Source organism: Ailuropoda melanoleuca, chromosome 16 (assembly GCF_002007445.2).
Source record: "Ailuropoda melanoleuca isolate Jingjing chromosome 16, ASM200744v2, whole genome shotgun sequence".
Taxonomy (NCBI): domain Eukaryota; kingdom Metazoa; phylum Chordata; class Mammalia; order Carnivora; family Ursidae; genus Ailuropoda; species Ailuropoda melanoleuca.
The window spans coordinates 619,987-644,802 of NC_048233.1; the positions used below are offsets into that span (position 1 = coordinate 619,987).

At 38.9% G+C, this 24,816-nt stretch overlaps 1 protein-coding gene across 6 annotated transcripts in view; it reads right to left on the reverse strand.

Moving 5' to 3' along the window:
* LOC100466191 (cat eye syndrome critical region protein 2) overlaps positions 1-24,816 on the reverse strand; it is a 171,137-nt gene that overhangs the window by 18,362 nt on the left and 127,959 nt on the right. For 2 of the 6 annotated variants that reach the window (XM_034644895.1, XM_034644894.1), the window contains exons 6-16: positions 24,555-24,604; positions 23,655-23,824; positions 18,094-18,177; positions 8,257-8,410; positions 4,186-4,315; positions 3,642-3,679; positions 3,463-3,554; positions 3,117-3,243; positions 1,740-2,128; positions 1,063-1,191; positions 184-865 (exon numbers count right to left, since the gene is read on the reverse strand). In XM_034644895.1, coding sequence (XP_034500786.1) covers positions 184-865; positions 1,063-1,191; positions 1,740-2,128; positions 3,117-3,243; positions 3,463-3,554; positions 3,642-3,679; positions 4,186-4,315; positions 8,257-8,410; positions 18,094-18,177; positions 23,655-23,824; positions 24,555-24,604 — 2,045 coding nt within the window. Of the gene's footprint in view, positions 1-18; positions 866-1,062; positions 1,192-1,739; positions 2,129-3,116; positions 3,244-3,462; positions 3,555-3,641; positions 3,680-4,185; positions 4,316-8,256; positions 8,411-18,093; positions 18,178-23,654; positions 23,825-24,554; positions 24,605-24,816 lie in introns of all 6 variants that reach the window. The other 4 variants (XM_034644891.1, XM_034644890.1, XM_034644893.1 and 1 more) reach the window with 3 other exon arrangements.

Consider the following 24,816-nt stretch of genomic DNA (forward strand, 5'->3'; position numbering starts at 1 on the left):
AATGACGGTGTAAGTTACCTCGGTCATTCTCAGGCTCTTGTGTGTCACTGTTATCCTGTGTCCTCCCAGGGTTCCCCAAGGCAGGCTTGGGGGCTGACACACTTACTGATGCCGAGTGAGCTACCTGCGGAAAAGGGCCAGGTAAATGGGAGGGTGTAGGCTGTCGGGGGTGGTAAGGCACACCTGGTGGGCAAACTCGGGAAGAAAGCTGCTGCATGGCAATCATCTCTGGGCTGTCCATCATGGAGTCCCCTCCTGGCACCCCCCGCAGAGCTTGGGAGGGTGCTCCAAAAAGAGAACTTGGCGTTGGGGCGGGAGGTGGCTGTAACCGATGTCCACCAGATTTACAGGGTGGTCGCATATACCCTGAAGAAGCAACTCCATGAGGTAGAAAGCTTGATTGTTCAGTCCACTGATTTGGAAGGAGAGGAGGTCTCATCACTCGGGAATCCATCATGTGACCAAGACTGCGAGGCTGGTGAGACGGTCCTGGCCCCATGGGGGGCTTCTCATCTGTGCCCAAGGGTCCTGGGTTTGTAGCACCATGGTTCCCATTCCAGACAGCAGTGTGTACTCGATTCAGGTACTTGTATGATCGGTACATGTGGCTAGGAGGAATTTCTGAGCTTTCAGGAAAGTCTGGGGGTCGGGCTGGAGCCCCACCATGCCTGGGAGGAATAAATCCTGCCTGGAATTGAGTTGGGGGATAAATATTTCCATCCTGACTAGGGCCACCCATCTGCCTAAGCTGCAAGGATCCAGGATGTGATCCCATGTTACTAAGGTGTGTCAGCCCCCCACACACTTGTTTCTCTTCTGGAGTGCCTAGCCTGGGTCCTCGGTGGTTGTTAATTCCAACTGGAGGCTGGCAACAAGAAAACAGAAGAGAGCAGAGTTCAGTAGACCCACAGAATAAGGCATAACTTGTAAAGTGCTTAATCTATAGTAACAGACTCTACAGAATGGAAGATAATGAATGAAGTTTAACCTGGTGCGAGACTGTCCTTCGGAAGTTTATCTGTGAGACCTTTTGCATTTGCATATTCTGAGCAGGCTACTTACCGGCATGGCAAAAGGCTGGTGCTGCTGTATAGTTTCTCCAGGGTGTGGTTCTGGGACCCTAGAGGAGACATATAAATTGGCAGGATCTGATGCTCGAAGAGGGCCAAATGTTCCCGGTACTGCTGGCCTCTGAAGGGCGTTGAGTAAAGGCAAGAGGAGAGGGAAAAAAAGAGAAAGCACAGAAGACATTAGGTGGAAAACAAGGACGTTCCTGCAGAATGCTAGCATATGGGCTCACCCAGATCGGGGCTAGTTCTGGGGCCCAAAGCAATCTCTTGCTTCAGGACAGAAAACATGGTGTTTCTTAATCTCTTTTTCATTATTGCCTCCTCCCCCAAGAGCCTTTTAAGCCAATTTTTCCCCAAGTACCCCCCAACATGAAATTTTAATGCCACAGATAGGCTATATATTTTATGTGCTGTGTGTATTTCTGTGCTATGTACGTGAAGTTTTTAAAATCCCAATTTTTGCCCACATTGAGAGTGCGTCAGATTGATTAAAAGAGAGGTGGTTTAAAATAAGAGGAAGAATGAATACAGAAAGGATAGATGAGGGGAGAAGAAATCAACCATATATAGAAAAATCACTCTGGAAGAGAAACTAATTAAAAAGGCTTCACTTCTCTTTAAACTCACTGACTAGGAGAAACTACTATGGAATTTTAAGCTATCCCTTACCATCTGGTTTAAAAGGGGTGTCTGGTTGGGCATCCCACCATAATGTAGGGGACGAGAAAAGCCTCGGCCATTTGAGGTGCCCACCTCCCGAGGGAGTTGTGTGGAACTGCTGCTTTGATTATCCCCAGAAGAGGAAGCGCGGCGGGCAGGTGGCAAGGACTTTCCTCCATTCTCCACGGGCTGCTGTTTCTTGCTGGGCCCTTCAGAGTCCCTGGAGCGGGTCCAAACATGGCTTCCACTGCTTCGCCCAGCCCGGCTCCGTCTCTTCTCTCGCTTTTCATCCTCTCTGATCCAAAACTCTTCATCTGTGTCTCCATCTTCACCAGGAAAATGCTTCATCATTGCCCGATGGAAACACCTCTCTAAGTTATCAGACATCTTGGTATATTCTATGAGAAGACATAAGGACTGACTTCCAGATACAGCGTTTACAGGACACAAAAGATAATTCTTTTACCAACAAACAATAAAAGATGCTGAGTAAATTCATGAGCTTAATTCAACTTGAGTCATATTAATGTTGAGCAGCGACGGACACAAGATGAAGACACTGTTTTTGTCCTAAGAGGCTCTAGGCTGTATGGCTGGAATAGGCCCCTAGAACTATTAACTGAAACCAAGACAAATTTAATTCTTCAAGGCTAAATCACAGAATTATCAAATAAAGTCATTGAAGCTACTTAGTGTTGTCTTTTTTTTTTCTTTTTTTAAAGACTTATTTATTTATTTATTTGAGAGAGTGAAATTAGGGAAGGGAGAGGGAGAGAGAGAATCTTAAGCAGACTCTCTGCTGAATCCAGGGCCAGACGTGGGGCTTGATCTCAGGACCCCTTAGATCATGACCTGAGCCAAAATCAAGAGTCGGATGCTGAAATGACTGAGCCACCCAGGCACCACACAGCTGCTTAGTTTTTAAGCTAAAGCATTTGAGCTACTGTATAAATGACTTCAAGTTTCTACATTTGAGCCATACATTTTTTGTTATTGGGGATCTACCCTGTGGACTTCTCAAGATGATTTAAGAATCTAAGGTCAGTCTTGTCGGTGGTTAGCGGTCTGTATTAAGGAAGTGCAGTACAAACTAAACCCAGACTGGTCTCTAAGATAATGAAAAACAACCTGAGCCCAGTGAGCCACCAGACACATTCTTTTGTCACATGGGACAGGAGTGGTTCTGGCACATGTTGTGTAAATGGTCAGAATGTCTAATCTCATGGCTTTAAAAATGTACATTTTGTTTATAGTCCCAATGAAAGGTCTGAATATTTCTAAAAGAGATGCACTTCTATTTTTGTGTATTTCTAAAAAAGGCAGCGTTCTGTTCTTGGTTGAAATGGTATAATAAGTGTATCCACAGCAAGCACCTTCCGCACTTACCACTACTTTCCCCATTATATTTTCGACAATTCCTGAACATAGTCTTCATGTCATTTACAAATTCCTCCTTGGTACAGTATAAACCTCCATTCAGTTTCTTCTCCATGCTTGAGATATCCATGGGGACCTAAAATAGGACACATTAAATTACAACACGCTGGAGAAAAAACATCTCGTAGTCCTTACGGGGCAAAGGAATCATGCCGCTATGAGATTCTCAGGAGCCTGGCATATATCCAGCAACCCTGATGCTCAAGGAACAACAGCTGAACTTAAAACAAAAACCAGCAATAAAATCAAGAAAGAAACAAACACCATAGTAGGTAACTGCAAAGGTAGCCTCTACCTTAATAATCTGGTAATAGTTTGGGGCATACGATTCATCCACAGGTTCTAAAAAGGGCCAGGAATCCTTGTGAGCTTTTACCACATCTAGAACTGAAAGCCAAAGAAGAGAGCTTAATTAATGCACTCACACAGGAGTACTTCTATCAGAAATAATAATAGTTGAGAATGGGAACTGACCTTTATACATGGCAGTGAAATCATCATCCAACTCAAAGCTGTGAATCACAAAATAAGAAATAGTAACTTTGACCACCTTCTCTCCTTAGCTCTCTTAATTCAATCACAGACACATAGCTGATTATACCATGGTTTGGAACAGTCCCAATAAACTGCTTTTAAGGTAAGTCTGTAACACTGATAATCTCTAGAAAATAATTACGAAGATAAAGGTTAGCAAGATTCAGCAAAAAAAAAAAAAAGGGAGTATCATTTTCATCATCTGTAAAATGATGTGGCTGACTTAGATGACCCACAACTTAATTTATGATTCTATAATATTGGTTATTTAAGAGCACATTATATCCTGGGTTTTATTTTACCCTAATGAATATTTTTGTAATCTAAAGAATGATAATACAAAAAGACATATAGAAGAATGAGAAGCTCATGAACACTGAATATTCCCTACCACACAGGGTTATTTTAAGAATTAAATGAGAAAAGTGCCAGAGTGCTTCGCCAATGTTCCTGGTTGCTACTGTTAGCATCATTAAATACTCACAGGTCTTTAGTCTTTTTTTCTTCTCTCATGGGGGAATTAGGGTCCAGATGGGAAAGTTCTGGGGGGAGCTCCTTCCCTTGGGCCAGCAGCCATGCCCTTTCTTCCCTGAGCTTTCTCCTCTTTGCTCGATCTACAATGAACACAGCGCATTATGGTACAAATGAGGTTAAGTACTCTTTAGATGATTAGATTAGATGTTTGTTAATCATTTTAAGAGAAGAAAGAAACAGAGATCACCTATATCATAAAATGCTTTTTGCTTCTTTTGCCATCCTCTTTTGGTAATTAGGATGATTATAGATGGAATGTTTTATGAAAAATAAAAACTTGTGAAACCCATTTCCTTTATGCATATTGAGCTCAAGGGCTGGGGAGGGATGAGGGTGGTAGGGCAGGCACTGGGAAGGGGAGGGAGGAAAGAGCAAGGCTGAAGACAAACAGAATTAGGAGAAAAAGGAAAAAACAGAAGATTGAATGAAGATTGTCCTTCTTTGAATACTTGAAGCTTTTCTAATCTTTCTCTCAGAAAAACAACATCCGCTTTTTTTTTTTTTTTAAAGACTTTATTTATTTATTTATTTGACAGAGAGAGAGAGACAGCCAGCGAAAGAGGGAACACAAGCAGGGGGAGCAGGAGAGGAAGAAGCAGGCTCCCAGCGGAAGAGCCTGACATGGGGCTCAATCCCAGGACCCCAGGATCACGCCCTGAGCTGAAGGCAGATGTTTAACAACTGAGCCACCCAGGCGCCCCAACATCCCTTTTCTAAGGACCAGATTCAATCCAAACATATACAGGATTTTGTATGCTTATCTAAGCTCTCAAGATTTTGTATGTACAAAGGCATCCTTGCACACTAATTCTCTTTGCTCTTCAATCCACCCCTACCACTGGCAGCTGGCCCTTACCAAGCCAGGGGTAGTCATAAATTTGGCTGGGAACAAGGGAAAGATGCCAGCTGGAATTGGCAAGGAGCTGGAAGACGGGGATGATTTTGTTCTGGCTCACAGCCATAGCCATGAGAAACACACTTGGTATTCCACTACTAGTCTGATAGGACACTCATTGCCAGTAGGGAACTGGAAGGTCAAGAGTAAAGAAAAGAGGCAGGGAGATAAAGAACACCATCAGACAGAAAGACATAAAAATGGAAGGAGAAGCCAGGTCACATCTTCTGTTTTTCTTCCTTGAGGGACAGGCTCCACATCTGTCCCCTGCTAGGACTATGACATGACCCTGCTAAGTGTTTTCTCAGTCAAATAGTTCTATTTGATTTGTGTTTTTGCTCTTACATTATTCACTTATAAACTTAAAGCTGTATCTGCTTTAATTAGTCAAAGGCACTTTGCTATCAATGACTTGTAATACTGTTTTTTAAAAAAAGATTTCAAGCTTTAAGAAAAGTGTAACTAAATTAGCGAATATCCATGAACCTAACAAACTGGCAGATTTTAACATTTTTTGCTTTAGTAACACTAACAGTAGTTCTTTCTAGCTGGTTCCAATTTTTTGCATCTTGTAAATAATATTATAATGACAATTCTTTTGACGTGTCTTCTCGCGCACATGTGTGAGTTCTTTGGGATGCACACCTAAGCAGTGGAACTGCCAGAGTACTTTATACAGTTATTCTTTTAATAGCAATGTGAGTTATCTCACACTCACTTGGTATGATAAAACTAGCATTTGTGCCAAACTGGTAAGTATTGATAAGGAATTTTGATGCTTTCATTTGCATTTTCCTGACTGGAGTGACATTGAACATATTTTCATGTTTATACTGACCATCCTCCTGTGTGAATTTTCTGCTTACATACTTTGCCCTTTTCCTTTGGGTTGCTGCATTTGTAACGGATTTAGAGAAGTGCTTTAAAGAATCTGGATAATAAGTCTTTGTTGGTTAACATTATCTTCTACTTTGACCTGTCTTACCACTTTATGTCACATATAAGTTTTGAACAATTCATGTAGTCAAACATATCCAATCTCCCTCCCTTTGTAGCTTGTGCCTTTGTACTTAATACATTCTCAGCAAGGAGTATGCTCAAATTTCTATCTTCTCCCTCTGCTCCTCCCATCCCCCACTTGCACTCGTGCACTCTCTCAAATAAATAAAAATCTTTTTAAAAAAATCCATTATTGCCTCCACCTTTTTTACTTAGCTGGCAAGAATTCAGGAAAAATTTGTTGTTGTAACTATTTTATAGTCTGTAAAAATTCTCTCCACATTTTCCCCATGATAACTATCATTTGTGAGCTAAATCTATGGTGGGGACTACCTGTGTTTTATTTAATCTTTCTAACCTGGTCTGCACAGCCCTAAGTGATTTGAGCCCTGGTTACCTCTACGAACTCATTTCCTGCCAATCTTTCCCTTGCTTTGCTCACTTTGGCCCATACTGGCCTTCCTCTTGCATATACCCTCCTCAGGTCCTGTGCACCTGCTATTTCCTCTGCCTTCCCCCGTCAGATGACACCTTCATTCACTTCAATACTAAATGCCACATATTCAGAGAGGGCTTTCTTGACAATGCCACATATATCACGTCACTCTTTATCTCTAAACCTCTTTTTATTTTTTTCTAGATCCTTCACCACCAGCTATGATTCCACAATATTTGCTTATTCTGTTCTTCCCACCACGGGAGTGTAAGCCCCATGAAAAGATTAACTTCTTTTGTTTATTATCTATATTCCTAGAACAAAGCCTGGCACAGAATGGGTGCTCAAAAAATATTTGTTGACTTAAAGAACAATCTATAATATCAGTATTATTAATCTTATAGGTATAGAAACTAAGCCATAATAAGTTTTGAACCTGTCTGTATAAAAGTCAAATGAGAATAGTGTAGCAAATAAAAACAGCACTGAAAATTACAGAGTCCCCTTAAAAACAAAAAAAAATTAAAGCCATAGTTACTGTCTCAAGGAATTTATCATTGGAAATAAAACCTATGAAACATTTTACAAGTAGGATATACTACATATTGTCGCACAGGTTAAATTCATAGATTAAATTCATTTATAATGAAGAAGTGATCACAGTTGGAATGGGAATAACCTATGAAGAAACAAAAGGCACTACTTAGGAATGGGAGGGGAAAAAGCACATAATAAGGACAGAATCTATTGAATTTTACAGCCAAAATTTACTTAAATTTTGCACTAGAACACTGCATTAGAAAGTCAAATCCAGGTTACGTGGTTTTATACAAAAATTTAAAAAATTCAGTAAATTTACTTGAAAGAAAGAAATACTGGTCTGTATTCAACTAAGCTGAATGATCTGTTACCATATGATTTATCAGGTTTATCTTATAAATACAACTGCTGCCTGATACATCTAGGGACAGTTATTATCCTTTGCATTAACTGCAAATGAAAGAAAAATCTCATTACACCAAGACCAAAACCTAGACCCAAGTCTGAGAAAAACAATTTGTCCTAATAAAATCAATGGTAGTACTCTAGATTTGTAATAGCGTCATACTTGAAAAAAAATCTATAAGACTTTTCATTAGCGCATTTCACTTGTGCTTAAAATTTTTTCTATGAAACTTGTCATCAATACCTTAATATTTTTTTCTATTTTACATGAGGGATGTACATAGATGAGGGCAATGAGTGGTAAGACTGAAAGGAACACCAAGAATAACAAATACAGGGGGCGCCTGGGTGGCACAGCGGTTAAGCGTCTGCCTTCAGCTCAGGGCGTGATCCCGGCGTTGCGGGATCGAGCGCCACATCGGGCTCCTCCACTATGAGCCTGCTTCTTCCTCTCCCACTCCCCCTGCTTCTGTTCCCTCTCTCGCTGGCTGTCTCTATCTCTGTTGAATAAAAAAAATCTTTAAAAAAAAAAAAAAAAAAAGAATAACAAATACAAGTGCTGTAGAAGGAATGTACATGAAATGAGACTGGGATCCAGAAGAATAAACGAACAGTGCAATTAACAAGATATTTAAATAGAAATTGCCAGAAGCAGCTTAGATCTAGGACAGAACCTAGTTTGACTTGGCTTTGGCCAGAGCAGGGCTATTCCTATATCACATGTACTGAGCAGAAAGCCCACATACCTTCCACTGCCTTGACCTTTTCCTCCAGCTCTCTTTTCCTCTCTTCCTTTAACATCTGCTCCTGCTCCTTCTTCTGCACTGCCAGAAGAATCTGACGTTCTTCCTCTTCCTCTTTGCGCTTCTGTTTTTCTATTCTGGTAAGCACAGGGGTCTCCTGTAAAGAGCCAATTAAGCGTATAGAGTCAAGACACAATAATGTAAGATCAGTTTTTTGCTCTAAGATTCAATTTTTACCGACTTCAACCTAGTCAATAAATAATATTAGATAGGTAGGGAATTTATATCATAACCACACGTTGATTTTATCATCTATAGAATAAACATACGGAGATATTAACTAACATTAAAACACAATGGCGATTTGAAATAAGGTAAAGAGTTTCGGTCCCAATGATTTACATTATTTGTAGTCTTTGATAGATAATCCTATGAATATGCTGGAGCAGAGAAACTGAGGCAGTTCAGAGACACCACTCTTACAGATTTAATATTTAATCAAAGTGACATCTTAAAAAGTACTCTCATCTAAATAAACTTTAAAAAGGATGAAAGAACACAGGGTCACAATTTCAATGTGCAAGACTTTGAAACCCTTAACATTTATACTTTACAAATAAAACAATGAATAAAATTGGGACTTTGGTGGGAGGGGCCACCATTTTGCCTTAAGACACAGAAGAGAGAAAGGCAACTGCACAGAAATTGGTAAAATTAGAGTGGCTACATTCTCCCTTGTTTTTCACATGACATTAACGTAAAGATTTCAGTTGGTCACTGAGAAAGTGACTGCCTAAAAAATCTAACAAAGGTAAAGGAAAACAGGACCATTACTGTCATAATCTATTAACGTTTTACTCTGCATATTATCCAATATAACTAGTTCTGAGTCATTCTGTAAACCAGAATAGTGAAGCTAGGGCGGAAATTATTTATTTTCATTTATTCCCTTGACTTCTGTGCTGATGTGAAAGCTAGAACTTTAAAAAAAAATTGTTATTGAAGAGACAGTAACGGTTGCCTGAAACAGAGAACATGCCTAAGTTGCAGAGACAGAAAAATGAATCCCATATTAACAACGGGAGAATTCACAATACCCTAACAGAAAAGATAACACTAATTATCCCATTTTAGATAACCCTTAATTAGGAATCTGAAGCTTTTCTTCACAGATCTTATTGGTAGGAAGAAGACCTAAGAATCTGCTGTGCTAGATAAATTTTCAAAGGTACCGTGGAAATTACAAAAATGGCCTTAAAGAGGAGAGAAGAGACAACACAGATTGACATTTCCAAGTCACCGACAAGTCTTCACTCAACACTGAAACTGGTCTTTGGAGCCAAGTTCAGATTCTCATTTGAGTCAGAATTTGGCAGTGGTCTTGCCTGGATAGCAGACCTTACTGAAGTCACCTGACCGTTCAAATTCTATGAGCCTGAGTTTAAGAGTTTGTTACTACAGGGTAAAAATCCGAAATGAGTAAGGAAGAAGATGAAAATGGGAAACAAAACAAAACAAAACCCCGTAACACCCAAATAAACTAAAAATCAACCATTATCACACACCCAACACTGTAAAACTAAAGAAAGTTCCCTAAAATCTTTATCCTATAACCAGAGCAGTCAGTTTAGATATGCTAGATATTGTTTCTGAAATGGGGAGGCTACTGACATTAAGGAAAATTCTTCTGAAGAATTTATCTCTAGCTATTGCCTCCTAAATGCTAGTTAAGCATCTTTTCTCCATTACACAAGTACTCCCAACCCCACAAGTCCTTCATTATTTCAACTTTTTTGGCAACATCTTTACGCAGCTCAGAAGTTACGATGGAACTATATAACCAACCAAAACAAACTGCCTTTGTCCCTTTCAGTTCTATAGTGACTCCAAGCAAGGGAAACGGGAAGAGACAGAGGAAAGCTAAGCTGGTCAAAGGAATTATTTCATCTTTCTAAATATATGTCAGATACAATGAAAAAAGAGAGAAAAACCAGGTGTATAGGCCATAAGTTACTTACATATACATAATAATGTATGTATATTCTGTCCCTCCCTCCAAAGGATAGCAGGTGAGAACATGTGAAGTATTCTTCTTTCAACAAGTACAAGGGGATATTAAATAGAGTCAGCGTTTTAATAAGGACTAAAGAAATTCACGCTAATGACTTATGAATGAAGTATTAAGTCACCAAAAAGTCATCTGTAAATAAACACGGGAGGTGCTTCATGTTTGAAGTCAATGGAAGGGGGAGAGGAAAAAAATAGATAATTAAATAACTCTTAAGAATATCTATATAATTATTTTTGCAACAAATATGACAATTTATTATTCTTAATACGTAAAGATGTCTTACAAATCAATTAACAATAGGGGCACCTGGGTGGCTCACTTAAGTGTTCAACGTGATTTCAGCTTAGGTCTGGTCTCAGGGTTGTGAGATCCAGCCCTGTGTTGGGCTCCCTGCTGGGTGTGGAGCCTGCTTAAGATTCTCCCTTTCCCTCTGTCCCTCCCCACTACTTGCACACACTCACTCTCTCAAAACAAAACAAAACACCACAAACCCAACATAAATCAGTTAACAACAACTCCCCCCCACAAAACAGACTAAACATGAATACAAAATTCACAGAAGATAAAAACCACATCAGTGATCAAAAAGAAAAGTAAAAAAGCCTCTTCACTTACAAAACAGTGAAAGGTAAGAAGTGATCCATTTGTAAAGATACGGTAAAATGAACACTATCAAATCTGTTGCAGCACAGGTCTTCCGGAGCACAATTTGTGTATATATATTAAGAACAGAGTAATTACACTTTTATGACTTTATTGTAAAAATGAGATAGGCAGGCAAAGATATTTCTCTAAGTAGGTTCGAGTCAATATTATTTCAAATGGTGAGAACTTATGGAGAGGGAGATAGAATCTCAAATAACCTCCCTGCTGAGCACTGAGCCTGACACAGGGCTCGATTTCACCACCATGAGATCACGACCTGAGCCAAAACCAAGACTTGGACGCTCAACCAACTGAGCCACCAAGGTGCCCCAGTAAGAAGTTGTCGTTCTGAGTAATTTTTAATGAAATATGAAAATGCTCACAATGTTAAATGAAAAACACAGATAACAAAATAATATAACAGATAATATAAAATAATAATAATAATAATAATATAACAGATGCCAGTTTTGTAATGAATGCATAGAGAAAGGGCCTGAAGCAAATAGGTAAAAATGTAGGAGTGATGATTTGTGAATTGTGAGATTACTATGTCTTCCATAGTATTCTAATATAGTCCCCCAAGTTTTCTATAAGACTATATAAATTCTTTTGGACTTAGAACAACTCCTTCCCAAGTAATGTGGGGAAATGAACCAGTATGACATATCCTAAAATGATGTAGTTCTTATTAACTTTTTACTCCCTCTGCTATGTGTTCCCTGTTAAAAGTCCAAAATTAAAATATGTTAAAGTACCCAAAGGTTAGAACTTGTCGATTTTTAAGATGAGATACTAAAAACTGATTAGGAATAGTTTATTTTGGTAACAATGAAGCAGGAACCTTAAAGTTTTAGGATAATAATAGATGTAAAAAATTGCCATTAAATTAGAGGCCCTACTTCATTTAAAAATATGTAAAACTTACTCTCGTATAGTTTTTTGTTAAAACTCCAAGTGAAATTCACATAAAATTAACAATTTTGAAGCATATAAGTCAGTGGCATTTAGTACATTTACAGCGTTGTATGATCACCACCTACACTAGGTTGCAAAACATTTTTAGTACCCCCCCAAAAAAACACTGAACCCATTAACCAGCCAGTCCTTACTCCCCACTCTTCCAGCTCCTGGCAAACACCAATCTGCTCTGTCTCTGTGGATTTACTTGCTCTGGAGATTTCACATAAATGGGAGTCATACAATATGTATCTATTCAGTTGCTTTCCCCCCCCCAATTCATTAATATTTATGCTTAGCACATAAGATACAATAAGTGAGTAACTTAAATTCATAGCATCTTAGAAAAACTCATCAACAGGAAAAAACCAATCTGATTTTAAAAATAGGCAAAGGACCAGAACAGACATTTTTCCAAAGAAGACACACAGACGGTCAACAGGTACATGAAACGGTGCTCCACATTTCTAATCATCAGGAAAATGCAAATCAAAACCACTGTGAGATGATATTGCTTCACACCTGTTAGGTTGGCTACCATTAAAAAGACAAGACATAACAAGTGTTGGCAAGGATGTGAACAAAAGGAGAGCTTCATGCACTGTTGGTGGGAACGTAAATTGGTGCGTGGTTCTCTTTCATCATGTGTTATAATTTCAGCGGTTCTTATCTGATGTGAATTCTCAACAATTATTATTTTATATAAATTGCATCATACACATCTGAAAAAAAAGTCCACGTAGTGCATTAAGAGTCTGTTTTAAAAGTTATTGTTCTCCGTTTCAGCAGTACACCACCCTTGGTAAAGCCAGTGTTAATGAACATACCACTAAAAGACAGGATTCACTGCCTGGAGACACTTGTGGTAGTGTTTTAAACTTTAATAGTTTAAAGAACAAGTACAACCAAATGAACAAAAACAAAACAAAAAATTCAACAGATAAAAAAAAATTCTTAGGCTATTTGGCAATGCAATTTTTTTTCCTTTAAAAGGGGTCAGTTGTAAACCAGGTGGTATCTAAATCTTTTATAGATTAAGAAAGAGACCTACTAGAATCAATGAAGGATTTTAATGAGAAGCTAATTAGAAACACTACTTTGAAATCCTCTGAAATATGACAAATAGAATCTGGTTAAAGCAGTGCCCAGGACTCCCCTTCCGTGCTCCCTCCTCACCCAGGGCAGGTTACCAGACACCCTGGCACCCCTGCCAACTTCAGCAGCACACTTGAGACGATACCACCACTAAGAGCTCCCTAGCAAGAGCGATGTCCACAGTCTCCTGACAAAACTCACCAATGCAGCCCTAATCCCAAAGTTAAGAAACACCACCTCCCTTCACTCCTATTTTCCCCAGGAGTCACAATTAAAAGGCTTTTTGAGGCAAAACGATTGGACTCCTGGGTGACCAATATAGGTCAGACAGCCCGCCTATAAGGTTTTAATGGTTTGAAGATTTTCTGCTGCTTAAACAAATGCACAAAACTCATGCCACGTCTAAGTTTTCTCTAGGATAATTGGGTACTGGAGCAGATATTCAGGATCTCTGCAATACCATGGTTAGTTGTATCTAAAACTGAAGACAGCTGAAAAAAAGAGAAACACTGCCAAGAATAACTAAAATAAGAAATTTTAGTGTCTGCAGCTAAGCTTGTATAGCCACGAAGATCCTTTTGGTCTGTATTCAGATTACTATGCAATCTGAAATGTACACCAGGGCATTTAGGACTCGGTCCAGGNTGAGATTACTATGTCTTCCATAGTATTCTAATATAGTCCCCCAAGTTTTCTATAAGACTATATAAATTCTTTTGGACTTAGAACAACTCCTTCCCAAGTAATGTGGGGAAATGAACCAGTATGACATATCCTAAAATGATGTAGTTCTTATTAACTTTTTACTCCCTCTGCTATGTGTTCCCTGTTAAAAGTCCAAAATTAAAATATGTTAAAGTACCCAAAGGTTAGAACTTGTCGATTTTTAAGATGAGATACTAAAAACTGATTAGGAATAGTTTATTTTGGTAACAATGAAGCAGGAACCTTAAAGTTTTAGGATAATAATAGATGTAAAAAATTGCCATTAAATTAGAGGCCCTACTTCATTTAAAAATATGTAAAACTTACTCTCGTATAGTTTTTTGTTAAAACTCCAAGTGAAATTCACATAAAATTAACAATTTTGAAGCATATAAGTCAGTGGCATTTAGTACATTTACAGCGTTGTATGATCACCACCTACACTAGGTTGCAAAACATTTTTAGTACCCCCCCAAAAAAACACTGAACCCATTAACCAGCCAGTCCTTACTCCCCACTCTTCCAGCTCCTGGCAAACACCAATCTGCTCTGTCTCTGTGGATTTACTTGCTCTGGAGATTTCACATAAATGGGAGTCATACAATATGTATCTATTCAGTTGCTTTCCCCCCCCCAATTCATTAATATTTATGCTTAGCACATAAGATACAATAAGTGAGTAACTTAAATTCATAGCATCTTAGAAAAACTCATCAACAGGAAAAAACCAATCTGATTTTAAAAATAGGCAAAGGACCAGAACAGACATTTTTCCAAAGAAGACACACAGACGGTCAACAGGTACATGAAACGGTGCTCCACATTTCTAATCATCAGGAAAATGCAAATCAAAACCACTGTGAGATGATATTGCTTCACACCTGTTAGGTTGGCTACCATTAAAAAGACAAGACATAACAAGTGTTGGCAAGGATGTGAACAAAAGGAGAGCTTCATGCACTGTTGGTGGGAACGTAAATTGGTGCGTGGTTCTCTTTCATCATGTGTTATAATTTCAGCGGTTCTTATCTGATGTGAATTCTCAACAATTATTATTTTATATAAATTGCATCATACACATCTGAAAAAAAAGTCCACGTAGTGCATTAAGAGTCTGTTTTAAAAGTTATTGTTCTCCGTTTCAGCAGTACACCACCCTTGGTAAAGCCAGTGTTAATGAACATACCACTAAAAGACAGGATTCACTGCCTGGAGACACTTGTGGTAGTGTTTTAAACTTTAATAGTTTAAAGAACAAGTACAACCAAATGAACAAAAACAAAACAAAAAATTCAACAGATAAAAAAAAATTCTTAGGCTATTTGGCAATGCAATTTTTTTTCCTTTAAAAGGGGTCAGTTGTAAACCAGGTGGTATCTAAATCTTTTATAGATTAAGAAAGAGACCTACTAGAATCAATGAAGGATTTTAATGAGAAGCTAATTAGAAACACTACTTTGAAATCCTCTGAAATATGACAAATAGAATCTGGTTAAAGCAGTGCCCAGGACTCCCCTTCTGTGCTCCCTCCTCACCCAGGGCAGGTTACCAGACACCCTGGCACCCCTGCCAACTTCAGCAGCACACTTGAGACGATACCACCACTAAGAGCTCCCTAGCAAGAGCGATGTCCACAGTCTCCTGACAAAACTCACCAATGCAGCCCTAATCCCAAAGTTAAGAAACACCACCTCCCTTCACTCCTATTTTCCCCAGGAGTCACAATTAAAAGGCTTTTTGAGGCAAAACGATTGGACTCCTGGGTGACCAATATAGGTCAGACAGCCCGCCTATAAGGTTTTAATGGTTTGAAGATTTTCTGCTGCTTAAACAAATGCACAAAACTCATGCCACGTCTAAGTTTTCTCTAGGATAATTGGGTACTGGAGCAGATATTCAGGATCTCTGCAATACCATGGTTAGTTGTATCTAAAACTGAAGACAGCTGAAAAAAAGAGAAACACTGCCAAGAATAACTAAAATAAGAAATTTTAGTGTCTGCAGCTAAGCTTGTATAGCCACGAAGATCCTTTTGGTCTGTATTCAGATTACTATGCAATCTGAAATGTACACCAGGGCATTTAGGACTCGGTCCAGGGCAATGGACACAAAATAGTAAAGAGAACTTTCAAGGAGTTAACAAACTGTTAAGGTATTGAAGAAAAGTGGAGAAGACACAACAAAACGAAAGGAACTAGAAAACCACTTGAGAACGATGGCTGGATACCAACGACCAAAGGCCATTCCAAATCGAATGACTGCTATAGGAAACAAGAGACTGGGGAGACTGAAGTCAGTCATTACAGAATTGTCAATCCAAAGGTAATTAGGTGTTGGGCAATTTACCTACTGGCAAGAACACATCTATGAACTGAAAAAGAGAAATAAAGGATAAATGCAAAAGTATTTAAGTAAATAAAAATTTATAAACTAATTTTTTCCTTTCTTTAGGCTCAAGGTAGAATATATTTAGTTAATGACAAGATCTCTATAATAAACGTCCACGTTCTCACTTCAGTTTAAGAGTCATGAAAACACTAAGAAGGTGCCATATTTTCTAAGACCACTAAACTATGTAATACTTAATGAAACATAAGGCTAAAAGGAGTTAAAAGGCTGAAAAGTACAGAATACGAGGACTGGCCAGCATGGAGTCTGGACTTGAGAGTGTGATTAGCAGCAACAAAGAAAAACCTCTGGCAAAGGAAGAGTGAGGAAACGGAGGTGTTGGGGGACAGAGGGCCCTGAGCACGAGGTGCCTTCTAGAATCTTCACAGAATGGGAAAAGAGATCTAGAGAGATTGCTAGTGAGGCACTTGCACTGTGACCACTTCTCCCTTCTTCCTGGCTCCTTCCTTCAGTGCCCTCTCATACCTGACTTCCAGGATCCAATACAGCATCACCTGCAATCCGGTTCCTTGGGCCTCATTCCATTACTACCTTGCCAATTTTGAAATCTCAGTAAATGTAAGTATCAATTCTGTCCCTTCCTCCAAGTGATGCTAAAGTCATTTAACTACTCTAAACTAGGTTACAAAATGAAAACACCTGAACATAGTTGGCTCCTGGACGCTGGAAACCCCCCCCTTTTTTAATACATTAGTTGTTGACCAAATATTGTGTCTTCATTAGGTCCCACGCCCATCTGATGCCCTATCCCCCTTCAGAGGATAGAGGAACATTCAACGTGAACTAATATTTCCCTACCCCATCAAAAGCTTGCATCTTTAACTTCGGAGAAATGGGAACATTTCTACTCCCTGGCGGGACCCTGCCTGGTAGGTGCGTCTTCTTAGCAGACTCAGCTACATCTATTCTCTTTCTCGTTCATGGCCATCTTTCATATCCATGCTACATCTCCAATCTTAAAAAAAGGAAACTGCCGCAAGCTCTCCTCAATCCTGCTTCCTCTTTACTTTTTCATGATTTATTTTCTTTCATTGTCCTATTTCTCAAAACCACAACTAACAGAATAATCCATGAGAACTTTTATTCACTGGTCATCCTCTTGCCACCTGACCCTCACACCAACCATTCTGTAATGACCTCTCCCACCACACCCCATCCCCATCATCTCCTCCATTTTAGACCCACATTTCCAACAGCAGGGACTCCGCTGCTCTTTCCTGCTTCAAGTATACTGCTCACCAACTGATTTCCTACTTTCTATATTTTCTTTAAAAATCATTTATCATGGTGTAACCAGAGAGGTACCTTCCTAAAACAAAGATCTAATGACATAAACTCACTCACTACTCTCTGCCTATTAAAGATGACCTTGATAGTAAGGGGACTCCAAAATCTGATCGTTTCAGCATTTTCTTCCACTATGTATTACAATGTATCTTATATGCCAGACACAAATCCAAATATACACTCTTCTTTGACCACATGCTATATTAATCTGCCTCTGTGTTTTGTTTAAATTACTCTTGTACATTACTCTTCCAACACGAAAATCGTAGCTATCCTGCAAGGTTCGGGAGAAATATAGCTCTGCTTGTCCCAACTCCCCTTTCTTTGCCCACCACTAATTTCTTCCATCTTTGCACTCACAAACTTCTACTACACATATATCTATTACAGTATTTATCCTTCTAATTTATATTAGATTTAATATGGATACGCTTATCATCCCAGGAGATTAACCGTAAGATCCAAAAGAGCACAACCCCATGTTGTACTTTTTAATTCCTTCCCTTTCTAAAAATGCATCTTACATATAAGAATGCTCCATAAAGGTCTGGGATTTAAAAACTGAGGCAAAGCTAAATTAAAAAGTAGGAATAAAAGGAGTACCTGAAATAAAATGGAGCAATCCTTTTGAACACTGAAAACTCCTCTCTACTCTCACACACACTCACCTCTCGCTTGATGGATTTGACGGACAGGTGGTCAGACATCCACCTAGGTTGCAACTCTGCCTTTGTGCGCTGTGAACGATTTCCCTATAGTTAGAAGTGAGGAAAAGAAAGGAAAAGACAGATTAGGGTGTTCTCAGTTACTGCTGCTGCTGCTGCCAGGAGAAGAGTGGCCTTTAAGGCACGCTGGTGATGGCTTTACCTAAGATGAGAGCCAAAGGCATCCTTTGGACAGTCAGTAAAAATGACTATTCCACTTCACAAGGTAACAAGCCAGTTTATTCTCTTAAAAATATAAAACAAAAAAACTTGTAGACACCAAGGGTCTCCTCTGTCAATCTTTAACAGTGGCAGGAAACACCGTTAACTGTTTAAACATTAAAAAAAAAAAAGTTTTGTTTCAAATTATCAAGGGAAAGCCATGTTTTACCGCCTTCCGCTGAAGGGAATGGCTCTAAAAGAGGGCATGATGAGCAGCTGGAGATAGAACTCCCCTTTAAAAGGCAGTTCAGTGGCAGTAGTGAGAAGTGAAAGTAGCTGCCCAGGCTGAGAACCAAACAGCAAGACAGAAGTGGGGAAAAAGACTCTGACTAGAAATCAGAGAGTTTGCCTGAGAAGATGAGGGCCTTGAGAAAATTTAAGACCTTGAAGGCAATCACTATAGGATATTTCAAGAAAGGAGTATTGCAAATTGTCTAAGACTAAACAATTACTTAAGGTCAGCGTAAGTTTTGGAATTATTGTGGAATAAGCCCCATAGCTTCACCACTGTAACCTATACTGAGGTGGTCAGCAAAGGCTTTGCAGGTGAGTAATTTTTTGGCTTCAGTACCAGTATCAGCATTACCCAGGTTTGGTTTTGGTACCACTTAATCCAAAGTCTTGAGACTTGAAGAATTGAGGTAAGGGCACAAAGGACAGAAAAAAAAAATTCAACAACAAAATAATGTGGTTTATACAACACAAAAATACTGCAAAGCAAATGTGGTAGATTTAAAGAGAAGCTTTAGAAAGCATTTGTGTTAGGAGAATGATTAGGTTGCAGTACAAATGCAAGCAATCCAATTGTCAAAGTGTGTCACGACCCTCTGTTTCACAAAAGTTATCACAGCAGTTTCCTCAAATACCCCTATGAGCAACTCTTTTATGAGCTTCAAGACCCCAAGAGGAAAAGCTTTCAATTTTAAATAAATGTGAAAATTTACCATGGAACTCTCCAAGATATTGTGGCAGTTTACCATACTAACAGCAACAGAGGCCAATACCAACTTGACCCCAAACTCTGCCATATCAAAGTTACTAATGTGGAAAGTGGTATTCTTGATACAGAAGATCAATTTGTTTCCCTACCATTTTACTCTATACTCTTGTGTGAATTATCTGTACTCTTATCAATTCGTTTGTTAAAGACCTAATATTTGTAAGCCATCTAAATATTACAGCTTGTAACATTAGCAACAAATACTTTTACTAGTTTGTGTCTTTGTTCAAACCTTACCATAAAAGCTTAATTTTTATATTGTCAAAGCAGGTTTTCTGATTCTTTTATTATTTCAACGTTTAGGGAACTATCACTAGCTCTCAAGATTTATTTTACCTGTTTTAACTCTCTTTGGACTCGCATTTATTTTGGTGAGAAATGTGGATTTAGTTTTCTACTGAAGTTTCTCATCAATTATCTACAGCCATAAACAATGGAAAGGACCAAGTGCCTATTGGTAACTAAGTACTATGCCAAGTACACTGACATGGTTTCTTTTGTTTAATTCCCATAAAAACTGTGAAGTTTTTAAGAGCTTTCGTTTTACTAATAAAAAACTAAAATTTAGAGGGTCGCCTGGGTGGCTCAGTTGGTTGAGTGTCTGACTCTTGATTTCAGCTCAGGTCATGATCTCAGGGTCATGAGATCGAGCCCCAAGATGGGCTCGCTGCTCAGTGTGGAGTCTGCTTGCTCCTCCCACTGACACACTCTCTCTCTCCTTCTCTAAAGTAAATAAATAAATCTTTTTTTAAAAGAAATTTTTATGCTCATATTTTATTGGTTTCATAATATTTAATTCTGTAATTACTATAACAAGTACAACGGACGCAAACAGGTTTGTAAAAACATCACAACTAACTACTAATGAACATATACCTTAAATGATGAATGCCAAGTTCTGCAAGGATTGTGAGGAGTTGATACATTTGTATTGCCTTAAGCACATCATTTATGATAAGCTGGTCTATTAAATGAAGGTCCCATCAGAATGCTTCCAATACGCTGATTTATGCGCTAATATAATACACAGGGCTAGTCCTCCAACTACTCCTACCACTCCTGCCTTATAATACCTATCCACCTGTTATTTTGGAGGAAAATTTTTATTATCCTGGGATTTGGCTAACGTTACAATAAATCCCAACTTATCTTGGTGAATATTGATATCTAAACTTACTCTTTCCTTCCAAGAACAGAAAGATCTTAACATATTTACATGACATATAAAAAATATATGTCTACTAAAAGTTTTTTGCTTTTCTTTTTTTTTTTTTTTTTTTAAAGATTTTATTTATTTATTCAACAGAGATAGAGACAGCCAGCGAGAGAGGGAACACAAGCAGGGGGAGTGGGAGAGGAAGAAGCAGGCTCATAGCAGAGGAGCCTGATGTGGCTCGATCCCATAACGCCGGGATCACGCCCTGAGCCGAAGGCAGACGCTTAACTGCTGTGCCACCCAGGCGCCCCTGCTTTTCTTTCTTATCTACTATGTACAACTCGAGTTAGTTTCACAGAAAATTTGTTTTGTTGCTATTGTAAATGGGATTATTTTCAGTGATCTTTAAACTTCGGTATGCATAAAAATCACCTAAAAAGTTTCTACTACAACTACATATTAACAGATAACACTTTTAACAACCTGCAGAGTTTGGGAGTGGTACACTGGCAAGAATCTGAGCTTTTAAGGTAAGTGTGCAAAGTGATTCCGATGCAGGATGTCTAGTTACTCTAAGCAGATTCATTATATTCTTCCAGGCAAAATATTAGGATATTTTGCCTCTTACTTTTTTTGGTTGCATTTTCACACTGGATAAAACTTCCAAGGCCATGTTATCAGTATTAGGAGCTTAGGTTTAACTGGGATGGGTTATGAATTATTATTCTTTTGATTTTTACTTGTTGGCATCAAGGACTTGACATTTATATTACTGAATGAAGAGGGTGTGTTTAATTATATGAGGAAGAGGAATCTAGGATATCTCTATCTGAATGAGCAAGGGGAGCTACCCATTTTTTCCCTCATTTTGGAAATGTTTGAAAGTTATCTTTTCTTGATGGTTTAGAAAATTTACCTATGAATAAATCCAAATGCTTCTGGAGCTCTTGATGGGATCCTTTTGTGACAACTCTTTCCCCCTAATTACTGGTCTCCTAAGATTTTCTACTGCACAATTTATCTCCATTTCACTAAGGTTTGCAAATTTAGAGCACCATACACTTTTCAAAATACCAAATCTGGGGCGCCTGGGTGGCTCAGTTCATTAAGCATTTGCCTTTGGCTCAGGTCATGATCCCAGGGTCCTGGGATCAAGCCCCAAGTCACCTGGCTCTTTACTCAGCAGGGGAGTCTGCTTCTCCCACTCCCTCTCCCTCTGCCCCTGCTCCCAGTGCATGCGCTCTCCCTCTCTTACACGCTCAAAGAAATAACATCTTTAAAAAAAAACCAAAATAACAAATCTATTATTACTATTGTTTGACTTGTAATTTCATGTTCCTTCAGAATTATAATTAAGGTGTATTTTATTTTTAATTTTTTATTCCTTTGCAAAGAATCAACCCTTGAATTTTTTTGCATCAAAACCATCAGTTTTATGCTTGTAAATTCTTTTTCCCTTTGTTCACCTATTCAAAACAATCTTAGGTTGAATACTGCAGTAAAAAAAGCAGAAATTATAGGAGCATCTGGCTGGGTCAGTTGGTAGAACATGTAACTCCTATTCTTGGGGTCATAGGTTCAAGCCCCATGTTGGGTGTAGAGATTACTTAAAAAAAAAAAAAAAAAAGGCAGGGGCACTTGGGTGGCTCGGTTGGTTAAGCGTTCGACTCTTGATTTCAGCTCAAGTCATGATCTCAGCGTCCTGGGATGGAGTCCTGCATCAGGCTCTATGCTCACTGGGGAGCCTGCCTGGGATTCTCTCTCTCTGTCCCTCTGCTCCCCTTCCCATTTGTGCACAATCTCTCTCTCTAAAATAAATAAATCTTTAAAAAAAAAAAAAAGGGAAGAAATTATAAAAGAAGGTTTAAGCAGATTGGGCATATGCCTTAGAGATGATTTAATGTGCCATATTAGTTGTATCAATAAAGTCATATACCACATTATGCATGTAAAGTTATAAAAACCATCTCCACATAATAGTTTAAAGAAAATCAGATTACGTGCTCTGATTCCTGGAAAAACTGGCATGGTGGGTTGCAGGTCACAAAAACTTAAGTATAATTATAGCATACGGAATTAAGTATGCACTAATGGGGAAATGCAATTTTTTTTGCTCATCCATGAAAATGTAATTCTTGAAACACTATTTATAAGATCCTACTATTAGAGCATGGTGACTTTCTGCAATTATCCTTTCAAAGCATCAACCTACTTAAAAGTTATAAATATCATTGGATTCACAATAAATTATTATGTATCTTATTTTGTTTTTTGTTGGTGGTACTGCAGCAATTAATTTATACTTTCTCTACAGATTTCATTGGTAGGTGGTCAAATTTTTCTGTTTCTACTAACATGTGCATCAGAAGTATTAGAATTACTGAAATGTGAAATAAGCAAAGTGAATGATTGCTGAGCATCCACTATAGAAAAGGCATTACATTAGGTGCTGTGGGGTTTCAAACGGTAAGACATGGTGCCTAATGCGAAAAGGGCTTAAACAACTCAAAATGGAATTAAGAAATGAGAAAATATGTTAGGGAAGAAAATCCTAAAATTGGGAGAAACAGGGACAGCTTATGGAGAGTAGCATTCAAATGGGTAGGGAAGTAGAGGGGGAAAGATGCTCAAAGAAGGCATTCATGAGAGTGCATATGGATGAAGATAGAGAACACGTGGTTTATGAAACTATCACGAGCTGAAGCTGGAGAAAGCAGCACACAGAGCTCACACGTGGAGCTACACTGGAACTACAGAGACAAATACTCTTCAGAGCTTGCTGTGTAGTGGGAGAGAAGACCCCCCCCCTCCCCAAAGCAGCATATATACAGAAGTATGCATAGGCTGATAGGAGATCTACCTGGGGGGTTCCAGGAACATTTCCTGGGGAATGCTATGGGAGAAGAAAAGCTGGTTCCAGATTGTGAAAAGTCATATGAAGTACCAGGGAGTGAGGGGCACAGAGGACTGCGTGGGGTAAGGAGAATATCCATAGTGAAGGAGAGTGGGTGGCATGAGGTCCCATCTTAACACTCCAAATGAGAGTGAAGGCTTGTACCACTTCCAGGAGACAGCGAATATATGCTCAAAAACTCTAATGAATCATCCTTAAATAATGCAGAGGGGAGGAATCATCCGTTTGCATACCTTCTGAGCAATCATGTTACAGATCTCAGGCAGGAAGTCCTCACTGAGGAGCTTATAGAGCTGCCGTTCTCGAAGGGACGTCCTCTCCCGAAAACTCTCAGTGACCTGTCTCCATTCTTCTTCTGTTTGGCACAGGAGCCACCAAGTGCCTTGACCTGGCCCTTGGGACCCTGGTAACGAAAAGGATGGGTTCATTAGATAGATCCCACTAGGGCCTTTTTTCTTATTTATTCTCAATTTCATTTCTACCCTGGGTCATGATGAAAATGAGGGAATCCAAAAATAGGATTTTAAAATTGATAATGTATAATTTTGATTATCCTGTTACTAACAACATTTACACCAAAAAATTAAGAATGCCTAATAGCAATACAAATATAACTACTGTGACCTTTGTAATTACAGATTTTAATATCCTAGAAATGTTTAAATACACTTACTTTTTTATTCAAATGGTTTTGATTTGAGCTTCTGCAGACTCTTCCTTGTCTCATGTATGTTGACGTACCGTAAAGTGATATTACCCCCTCCCAGTTTCATGCAATTTGGATTAGAGAACTGAAATCTAGGCTAGGAAACCAATACACTCGCTTATATAGCATTTTACATTAGAGAGACAGCTCTCTGAGAAGTTGCTCATTCATCCAAGTGTTTGGTGCCCATTCCACTGTGCCAAGGTTAGAAGGCACAAGGGACGATCTCCAGTTATCAAAGAGATGGAGAGATGGGCACAGGTGAAGCATGACAAAGAGAGAACTGAAGAAGGGCATAGAGGCTAATGAGAAAGCTATATTGCACTCATCTTAGCTGCTCTGCAGGACTCTGGAAAGTGAGCTGCCATCGTAACATAAATCAATCATGTTTACTTAATCTTTTCTGAACTCCAACAAAAGTCATTACCATTTCGTGTCTGTGGCTCAGATGTCAAAGAGTTTTCTTCCTGCTTTTCACTGAAACACAGGAAAAGGAGGCACCAATTAAAGACATGTCCAAAACTATTCTGTCCCAATTACTGTAAATGCCAGGACGGTGCGTTTCAAGGGGACAAAGTCAGGAGGAGGAATGACTGAGTAAAGGAACACCAGAATGTAGGTATATTGGTATAGAGGGGGAAAACTGATAACATAGCAACTCAATGTAATGGTAACATCCTACGTAACAG